Below are 10,673 nucleotides of genomic sequence, written 5' to 3'. Positions count from 1 at the left end.
AGGCCTAGATATTTACCACCACCTCCATGATTTGGGATATCCAACATTTGTTTTAAGCAATTTTGAGTATCAGCATATACTCGGGATCTAAAGGTGATCATTGATTTGGTTGTATTTATTTTTTGGCTCGAATAATATTCATAAACATTGAAAACGACCTTGAGTGCTTGACAATTCCTCTTGTTTGCTTGGCAAAAGAAGAGGGAGTCATTTGCAAACTCCAGATGTGTAATGCTTGGAACTCCATTACCGATTCTAATTCCCCTTATATCTCCATCTGTAGCTCTGGATGTAATGAGATGACTAAGGACATCTGAACAAAGAATGAAGAGATATTGATATGCTCAAATTTACCCTAGAGCTACTCTCTCAAATTAAGAGGTCAATGTAGTATTTAGGGATCGAATCCACAAGAACTCTAGACTCACACAATAGATTTAATAATCTTTTAATTATGCTAAACCAAAATTGTAATTTAAATAGCAATGCAAAAACAGAAAATAAGAGAGTTGTAAATCAATAGGAACAAATGCTAGAGCTAGGGAAATTCTCATGAAATCATGGAAAATCAGATCAATTAATTAAGTAAGCAGGATTCAATAATTAAGCACCGTTCTTGAATTCTAAACACAATTATAAAATAAATCAGTTCTCACTGCAAATATTATCTAAGTTTAAAGAAACAATTACTGAAATGTTATCCAAAAGTTGGTTTATTATTCATATCTATAAATCTTTTGAAAATTACTAGAATGTTTAGTGTCTTGGTTGTAATTACAATTTAACCCTTGGGTTTTGTTTTTCAAATTTGAGTAAAAAATTAAAAAAAAATACACATCAACAAATTAAAATACACATCAGATATGATTTAACACATCATTATGCATTTTTCTTAGATCCACAGTTTTGTTTTCTCTTGTTTATATCAACAGTTTCCACTGTTCATAACCAAAAAAAAACCTCTCTCTTCTCGCCGAAACTAGCGATACTCTATTTTTGTCCACTCTCTCGCCGTCAAACAAATCGTATTAAAACCTGAAACCCTAGATAAGATGAGATCAGAGAACAGATCAAACACTGAGTCCACCGTCAGAATTAGAATCATCGTCGCCGACTATTGAACCAGACGTGCCGGACCTTATTTGCCAGCTCGATAATGTTCAAGGAATGGTCGATGCACTCACTTGCGTACGATGGAAACGCCACCAGGTATCTCCCTTCTTTGGATAAATCCATCTAGGGTTTTTTTAATTTCATCGATCGTCCCTTCACTGATCTCTCTGTGAAAACTGTGCGAATCCAGGATGCATTAGTGGAGTTATATGAACACGGAATAGTATTAATCGTGGAGGAATCAGGTTGTCTTCAAGCCAAGGTTTATCTTCAACGCGAGGTATCGATTTCTCAGTTCCCCCAAAAAAAAATTCGATTTCACCATGTTTGTCAAATTGTGGAATCTGAAATGTTTTGAGGTTTAATCGGAGAAAGCTATTCACGAAATACGAGTATGGGTCTCAAGGGAGACCGAGATTTGGAATTAGCTTAGGTCTTTTTGTGGATTGCTTGAACACGTTTTCATCACCTGGACATTCGAATACTATAGAGATGAAGTATCCGGGTCCTGATATGGAGCTTCTTCTCAAGTATGAACTTATGATCCTCTGCTTTTGTTATTTCAGAAATATCTGATGCTAATTTCACTTCCAGTTTTGTGAATATTACTGATTGAGTTAGCTGATGTGTGTGTGTGTGTGTATGTTAGATCTGTGGATACACTAAACGCTTGCATCTACTCTGAGATAAGAACGAGAATCCCAGAAACCGTCACATGGGACTATAACTTTGAGCAGGCAGGAAGTGTGCCACTTACTTTTACCGTTAAGGTTGTAGTAACATAGTTTAGTATTGCTGTTCACTGAACATTTTTATATCCTCTTTCGCAGATAGACTTCATTACATTTGATATATCCTCTTTCGCAGATAGACTTCATGTATTATGCCAACACAGATCTTCTCCTTGCCTTTCATTGTGATACCGTAGTCTCCTACGGGTAACAATGAACTCAATTCATTCTAGTTGATCAAAAGAAGCTTTACTAATCAAGAATTGTAGCCAGGTTGTGTCAATTCTTCATATATTCATAGAGAGAATGAGAGAGAGAGAGAGACACTGACGTTAGGGCTATGAGAAGGAGAAGAGGCAGTGTCTTCAAGATCATGATGACGACCAAAAGGAATCTCTCTATTTCTTGTCCTCTTGATGTTCATGGAATAATTAGACCCTTCTTGCTTAGACACGTGGAGAGTCTTCTTAGTGGCGACAAACGACGCTGCGTCGGAGATGGAGGAAGAGCTGCAATCTCCGGCTTGCACTATGCTTGAAGAAGCCTCGAAGAAATCCTCAAAGTACATAGTCCAGCTGCTTTCCTCCGGAGTTTGGTCGCCTGAAAACGCCGTTGTTTCATGTTTGCTCATAATGAAAGCATTGTTCATTGAACTCTCCATGAATAATTTGGAAGAGAAAAAGAGAGAAGGAAGAAATGAGATGAGAGTTCTCTTTGTATTGTTAGTTGATTTGTGATTGAATCGTTTTACAGTATATTTGTTAATATGTTAATCACAGCTATATTTGCTGTTGTTGCCTTCAGAAACTTGTATTTGTACCTATTAGTTGTGTGCCTATACAACATTAATTTAACTTTTTACTCTAGGGATCCTAAATTGCCTCCATATATCATCATCATGCTAGTTGTGCTTGTATAGAGTATGTATAAAACTATAAATTAATTAAGAAACACAGCTTATACAAATTGCCATCTTTCTATATAACATTGAATTGACCATATGATACACATTAAATTGAGGCCATATGATACATATCTCTGTGTATTATTAAATAAACATATATGTTATGGCTGAGTTATTTATTTCGTACGGCTGAGTTATGTACTTTGTATGGCTGAGTTATGTACTTGGTACGGCTTCGTTTGGTCTTTCGTGTCGTGCCTCGATATTACAAAAAGTATTGTTGGGAAAACCCAACAATAATTTTGTGCCTGCTCAGATCCACACGCGTAATAAATTTATAAAGTTAGTTTTTTCACAATATATTATACAAAATAATTAAAAAACTGAATTCAAAATTCAAATAAAAAATAAAAAAATTCCGACGAAGTGACTAAGTGATAGCTGAGTTATTGACTTACACGGCTGACTTATGAAATATTTGTAAATTTATATTATTAAAACTCAATATTTAAATGTACAATTGAAATAAGAATATTACAATTATTATAATCAATAAAAAGTAATAATTATAGAAAATATCGATTTTTACACATTCTCACCAGAATGTGTTAAACATACAACACATGACGTTTAGGGGTTAAGGTTAGGGTTGGGGTTTAGGGTTTGAGATGTAGGGTTTAGATGAGTAACATTTTTTGTTTTTTGGTTTTGGTTCTAATGTGTTCTAATGTATTTGGTTTAAGGTGGTAAATGGATATACTAATATTATTACCATTTGAATATATTTTTAAAAAATCAAAACAAAATTTGGTTATTTCCGGTTATGGGTCGGTTAGATTAAAATATAACCATAAATAACTCAAAATATATTGTAATTAAGTAGATTAGCCTAATATAACCAAAAGTAAGCCGAATATAACCGAAATTAACCAAACATACCAATTCAAAAATACCAAATTGGAAAAATTATTTTTTTCGGTTCGGTTCAGTTTGGTCGGTTATTTAGTCATTCTAATTTGAGGGTTGGCTGAGTTATGGTAAAGTTATGGCTGAGTTATGCAACGGATATATTAATTTATTATATACCTTCTCGAAAATACAAAAAGTGTTGTTGGGGAGACACAAACAATAATTATGTTTATTGTTAAGAACCACACACGTAATAAATGAGATTTTAGCGATTTTTTATTTAAAAGGAATTCAAAATTTGAATTTGAATTTTTTTAATTTTTTTAATAAAAGTATTTCTCAAACAATTGACTGATATGGCTGAGTTATCGACATAAACGGCTGACTTATGAAATATTTGTAAATTAGAATTATTATAACTCAAAATTAAAATATAGAATGAAAAAATGAATATTACAATCATTATAAGCAATAAAAAGTAATAATTATAGACAAAGATTGATTTTTACACAGTCTGATCAAAATGTGTAAAACATTCAAAACATGACATTTAGGGGTTAGGGTTAGGGTTAGGGTTTGAGGTGTAGGGTTCATATTTCCAACATTATGGGTTTTAATATAACAATTTGGTTTTGGTTATATTGTGTTTGGTTTAAAGTGGTAATTTGGATATACTAATATGATAACCATTTGAAAATTTAAAAAATTTTGAAATTACTTTTTGGTTATTTCCGGTTATGGGTCGGTTAGTTGAATATATAACCATAAATAATCCAAATGTTACCCAAATTAGGTCGATTAACATAATATAACCGATAGCAAGCCGAATATAATCGTAATTAACCGAAAAATAATGGAAAAAAGAGTTTTCGGTTCGGTTCGGTTTGGTAGGTTATTTAGTCATTCTAATTTGAGGGTTGGCTGAGTTATGGCTGAGTTATCGTTTAGGGTCTTCTCAATAATATGAAAACGTATTCTTCTTTCATGGGTCTTTGTTCTGTCAGATAACTAATAAGTATTAAAACGTCTCTCGATATTACAAAAAGTGTTGATAGGGAAGCGCGAAAAATCACTAATTCTGTGCCTGCTCAAATCCACACGCATAATAAATTCATAAAGTGAGCTTTTTATCACAAGATATTATTGCAAATAATTAAATAATTATTATTCGAATTTAGAATTTTATTTTTCTAAAAGTATTAAAACGTCTCTCGATATTACAAAAAGTGTTGTTAGGGAAACGCAAAAAATCACTAATTCTGTGATGCTCAAATCCACACGGGTAATAAATTCATAAAGTGAGCTTTTTATCACAAAATATTATTGCAAATAATTAAATAATTATTATTCGAATTTAGAATTTTATATTCCTAAAAGTATTTCTCTAACAATTGAATATTAAAATTATTATAACTCAAAATTTAAATTTAGAATGGAAATATGTCTATTATTAGGTTAACTGATGGTTTCCCGCCAAAATATCAATTTACGGCTGAGTTATGAAAAACGGAAAAACGAAAGGTCATGTGACGGCTGAGTTATAGTGAGTTATGGCTTAGTTATCACAAGAAACAATCTGAAAGTAAATGGATGATATATATGACTTTACGGCTGAGTTATAATATTTAGGGGAAAACGAAAGGTTATGTGACGGCTGAGTTATAGTGAGTTATGGCTGAGTTATCACAAGAAAAATCTGAAAGTAAATAGAAGATATATATGACTTTACGGCTGAGTTATAATATTTACAGGAAAACGAAAAGTCATGTGACGGCTGAGTTATAGTGAGTTATGGCTGAGTTATCAAAAAAATTATTTTTTTCGTTTTTATTTAATTCATATATCAAGAAAAAATAATTTTTACTGTTTTTCTTTTATTTAATAACTTTTTTAATTAGTTATTTTATATCTCCTAAATTATTATTTTTTATTATCATTTGAAATGAAAATAGACATAGACCTAAATTTTATTCAAAAATGTTACCAATCACTAACAAAACTAATTTTTTTGAAGTTGAGTTTGAATAATCATGTGTTATGGTTGATGTACAAGTTTGAGGTATATCCTTTGTAAAATTGTTAACTCAAAAGATTATTCAACATCATGGAAATTTTTATGAGTTAAAGATGTGGTAAGGTTAGTTATCTATTTTTTTAATTAAAAAAACGAAAATTCTGCTATATAATACAAAAAATATTTTTTCGTTTTTATTTATTTCATATATAAAGAAAAATATTTTTTACTGTTTTTCTTTTATTTAATAACTTTTTTAATTAGTTATTTTATTTCTCCTATTTGAGTTGAGTTATCAATTTTTTTTAATTAAAAAAACGAAAATTCATCTATATAATACAAAAAATTATTTTTTCGTTTTTATTTAATTTATATAGTAAAAAAATAATTTTTACTGTTTTTCTTTTATTTAATAACTTTTTTAAATTAATTATTTTATTTCTCCTAAATTATTATTTTTATTATCATTTGAAATGAAAATAGACATAGACCTAAATTTTATTCAAAAATGTTACCAATCACTAACAAAACTAATTTTTTTTAAGTTGAATTTGAATAATCATGTGTTATGGTTGATGTACAAGTTTGAGGTATATCATTTGTAAAATTGTTAACTCAAAAGATTATTCAACATCATGGAAATTTTCATGAGTTAAAGATGTGGTAAGTTGAGTTATCTATTTTTTTTAATTAAAAAAAACGAAAATTCAGTTATATAATACAAAAAAATTATTTTTTTCGTTTTTATTTGATTCATAGATCAAGAAAAATAATTTTTACTGTTTTTTTAATAACTTTTTTAATTAGTTATTTTATTTCTCCTAAATTATTATTTTTTATTATCATTTGAAATGAAAATAGACATAGACCTAAATCTGATAAGATTTTAAATATTATGGCATGCATGTAGTTAATTTTTTAATTTGCAATGTAACAAAGAAGTTTAGTTAACAATGTAACTCAGCCACAACATGAAAAACATTACAGTAATTAAAAAGCAAAAAAAATTGCTACCAAACTCAGCCGTATCGTTTGATAAGTCAGCCGTAACTGAATAACATTCTAGTAATTAATCTTTTGCTAATAAGTCAGCCGTCAAATGGCTCAGTTGTCAATAAGTCAGCCTGTGACAGCTGAGTTATAGTTTTTTTACCATAACTCATCCGTAACAGCATCTCATAAGTCAGCCGTTTTTCATAACTCAGCCAGGCGGAAAATGGTAATTCAGTTGTGTCGTAGTGATAACTCAGCCAAAATTTTGACAACTCAGCCGTGTCGTTGTGATAACTCAGCCAAAATTTTGACAACTCAACCATCGGGTGAAAACTCAGCCGTAACTACAGCTGAGTTATGCGCATAACTCAACCAGATTTAATAAGTCAGCCGTAACCCTTGGCTGACTTATGAGCATAACTCAGCCAGATTTTCATAAGTCAGTCATCCGCTCTTACTCAAATGTTTTTCCGATAACTCAGCCATACCATACCTATAACTCAGACGCAACATACTCTGTAACGCGTTATGGCTGAGTTATGGTTACACGTCAGCGATTTCTGACGTGGCGTCTGACGTGGCAATGGTATTTTTGTAATAACGTTTTTTCCGGTAACATAAAACAGGGGCACGCTGGGTATTTTGAAAATACCCGAAACATTCTAGTAATAAAAAAGTTTTTTTGTAGATTATGGTAATATTGAAACGACCGACCTTTTTTTTTTAATAATAAATAATAATAATATAATAAATAAACTACAACTAGTGGTCCCATACCCACTAGCCACCTAACCACCACACACTCAACAGCGGAAATAACCAACCAATATTCAATAATATTTCAATAATAAAATATAACCATAATTCCAACGTCAACAATATCCAAACATCAAGAATCAAAGAACCAGCAACCTAGCAATGTTCTAATGACCCAACTCTAGCAACCTAGCAATGCCAGACAACATCAAACCGAGTCCCTAGAACATCCTCCTCTTCATTGCCGGGATTCCACGATCACACTTTGCCTTTACCTGCACCACAAACACAAATTGCAATGCATGAGTATTTTATAAACACTCAGTAAGGCAATCCTCCCATCTACTGGGCTATACACACAAGCAATAGAGTATCTTTAACCATCAAACAACAAGCAATAAACAACAATCGACCAACCAGGACAGTGCATCGACCGATGCCACACATGCATCGATCGACTCACCAAGGGGTTGCATCGACCGATACAGAAGCTGCATCGACCGATGCAAGTGTAACTTGCATCGACCGATACCCAATCTGCATCGACCGACGCATGCTCGACGCACACGAAAAACCCTAGAGTTTTTACGCGCCGTCCTCGCACTTGCATCGACCGACGCAAGATATGCATCGACCGATGCATCGTCGAGCACCGTGTTTTCCCCAAAGCTTCTCGCCGGATCTTCGTTCCTGAAACCACAAAACTCGATCCCAAGCCACAAGAAAGCTTCCTAACGTCCATAACAATGATCTAAACAGCCTAACAACACCAAACAAGCAGATTAAAGGGTTCTCTAGCTTAGATCAGCAATGGTCCTGCACTTACCTTTGCCAAGACGAATCTGAACCATAAAGAAGCAAGAAAACGCTCCTAGGAAGCTCCTATCACGATCCCAGCTACAGATCTCTATAGGAACGCCCCAAATCTCCAAGAAAACACCAAGAACTTTCAAGAACTCTTTTCTCTCCTTTCTTTCTCTCAAAAATCGGCTATCCACGACTAATGAGACCAAAAACACGACTTAAGGGTTTTCCTTCCCTTTTGTCCAAAACGCAGAGAATTGCACTTGCATCAACCGATGCACCATCTGCATAGACCGATGCAACTCCCAAACCGGGATTCCGGTTCACGGATGTTACAAATATTAACTAAAATGAGTAACATTTGAGTAATTCACCCAAGTTTAAAACCAGAAAATCCAAATCTCTTTGCAAAATTCAAGTTAAAAACCAGCAATAAAATCAGGTTTAGATAAGTTCACAAAATCACTAATCCAAATCTCTTTGCAAAAAATAATTTTGCTCACCAAAGGTCTTATCAGGAAAATCAATTATATTCTCATATCAATCAATAATCCTAAGATCTAAATCCAGATGACTAATCAAAGATCTTGCATTAAAAACAACCTATGGTGAAGAATAAGAAAGATAATGAATCCTAAATTAACAGATCTAACAATCCATGAAATCCCTAATGAGAAACCCTAAACCTAACAAGTAGATCTACTCAGACATAATCAATGAAACACAAAACATCTTCTGAATAAATTGCATTAAGAAATAGATTACAGAAGAAGTAAAGGAGTTCTGAATCTTCTCTCCAAAAGCTCTCTAAAAATCTCTCAGGGTTTTGCTCTCAAAAGTTGCAGGGAAAAATAAAGCTTAGGTCTAAAACAATGACCAAAAATCCTATTTATATTCCTAAAAACGTCCAGGGACTAATGATGCAAATATGGAAAACTCTGGGGCCGATTTGTAAATCTTCAAAACTGTTGGGAAAACTTCCAATTTCTTCTTTGGCTCTGCATCGACCGATGCTGATGTTGTGTCGATCGATGCATCCTCTGAATTCGCCTCCCAACTTCGTAGCTCAGCCTCAATGCTTGATTAAGCTCCAAATCTTCCTATTTAGCTCCATTATCCTACAAAGACTCAAAAAAACTCTAAAAATACCAAAAAGATTCTATAGATAAGACTTATATCATGGCTAAAGACACCTAAAAACCATGATATATTAGATATAGCGATAAAGGATCCCCTTGTCGAATGCCACGTTCTGGTTTAATATTTCAATGAGAGACTCCATTGATCAAAACAATGTATTTGTCAGAACGAACCAATGCCATTATCCAGCTTATCCATTTCTCACAAAAACCAAACAGCCTCAATGTTGTTTCCAAGAAATTTTACTCAACCCGGTATGACATTGTCTTGAATTATCCTTCCTGGAATGAAAGCCGCTTGAGCATCAGAGACTATCTCATTTAAATGAATCTTTAAATGTTTCACCAAACATTTTGAATAATTTTATAAAGAACATTGCAAAGTGCAATATGTCTATAGTAGGAAAGAGTCGAAGGATTTGTGATTTTTGAGATCATACAAATGTTAGTATGATTTTTGTCTGGTATTAGAAAGGATGTTTCAAAAAAGGATATGACTTCTTTGACCACATCTCTCCCAACAATATCCCAACATTGTTTGTAAAATCTAGCTGTTAAGTCATCTGGTCATGGTGCTCTATCATCTCCAATTTGGCATATATGGCATCATAAATTTCTTCATCGGTAAAGTCTCGGGTAATGTCTTCATTGATGGTGTGGGTGACAGTCCGTTTAAGGTATGGCAGGCGAGAAAAAAGAGTTAGCAAAAGTGACATTTGTTATAAAGATTGGTACCGTACATGACATAATTGATAAAATTCTCAACGTTTTAAACAAGGCAATAAAAGATATTATGTAGGAGACATAGTGACACTGGCCTCCAAAGGGAAGTGTTGTGAAAGTCAACAAAAGAGACAACGCAAAAACTCATGGTTCAAATCGTTTGTTGTTTATTGTTTTGTGTGAAGCCCACCATTACTATGCACATAGTAAATTGTTTATTTACTTCTATATAAACGATCGAATTCATTTGTTGTAAACCACAAAAATATTGCAAACTTCAATTATAAAGAAGTAAAAATTCTCTCTAGTTTTTCTTTTATTATTCAGTATCCCGATCTTTCTGCGGGTATAAATTTTCCTCATCATAAACAACAAATAAACACGAGATTTTTCTGTATGCCTATTTGAGTTGTTAAGAATATTACAGAACAATATTCAGTTTATAAAGGAGATATATACAGAAATAAATGTATTTTTTGCTTCCAAAGTTATATATTTGCTAAAATTTGATTTTCTTAATTTGGGTTATCGTGTTTATAAATGTTATCTTCGTCATAAGTATAATTGAGAATGTAATCTTTTGTTTC

The 10,673-nt window shown here is 32.6% G+C and overlaps 1 protein-coding gene and 1 non-coding gene across 3 annotated transcripts; one reads left to right on the top strand and one right to left on the bottom strand.

The window, feature by feature from the left end:
* Window positions 1-894: 894 nt before the first annotated feature.
* Window positions 895-2,705, top strand: LOC109130032 (uncharacterized). Of its 2 annotated transcripts, none has more exons than XM_087505685.1 (5): window positions 895-1,209; window positions 1,304-1,393; window positions 1,489-1,643; window positions 1,763-1,883; window positions 1,981-2,705. In XM_087505685.1, the coding sequence occupies exons 1-5, from the start codon at window positions 1,168-1,170 to the stop codon at window positions 2,053-2,055; spliced, it is 483 nt and encodes a 160-aa protein (XP_087361811.1). In that variant the 5' UTR covers window positions 895-1,167; the 3' UTR covers window positions 2,056-2,705. The 2 variants fall into 2 exon arrangements, with proteins under 2 accessions (XP_087361811.1, XP_087361812.1); XM_087505686.1 differs by having other exon boundaries at window positions 896-1,209; window positions 1,763-1,850; window positions 1,944-2,705.
* On the bottom strand, window positions 2,140-2,505 carry LOC104758138 (vascular-related unknown protein 4). The gene has a single exon (XR_015592292.1). It is a non-coding gene; the product is annotated as a vascular-related unknown protein 4 (transcript).
* Window positions 2,706-10,673: the final 7,968 nt, after the last annotated feature.

This window comes from Camelina sativa, chromosome 20, assembly GCF_030686135.1.
Source record: "Camelina sativa cultivar CO46 ecotype springtype chromosome 20, ASM3068613v1".
NCBI lineage: Eukaryota > Viridiplantae > Streptophyta > Magnoliopsida > Brassicales > Brassicaceae > Camelina > Camelina sativa.
Note: the sequence above shows the minus strand (reverse complement) of the source record. Positions and strands in the feature narration are given on the sequence as shown.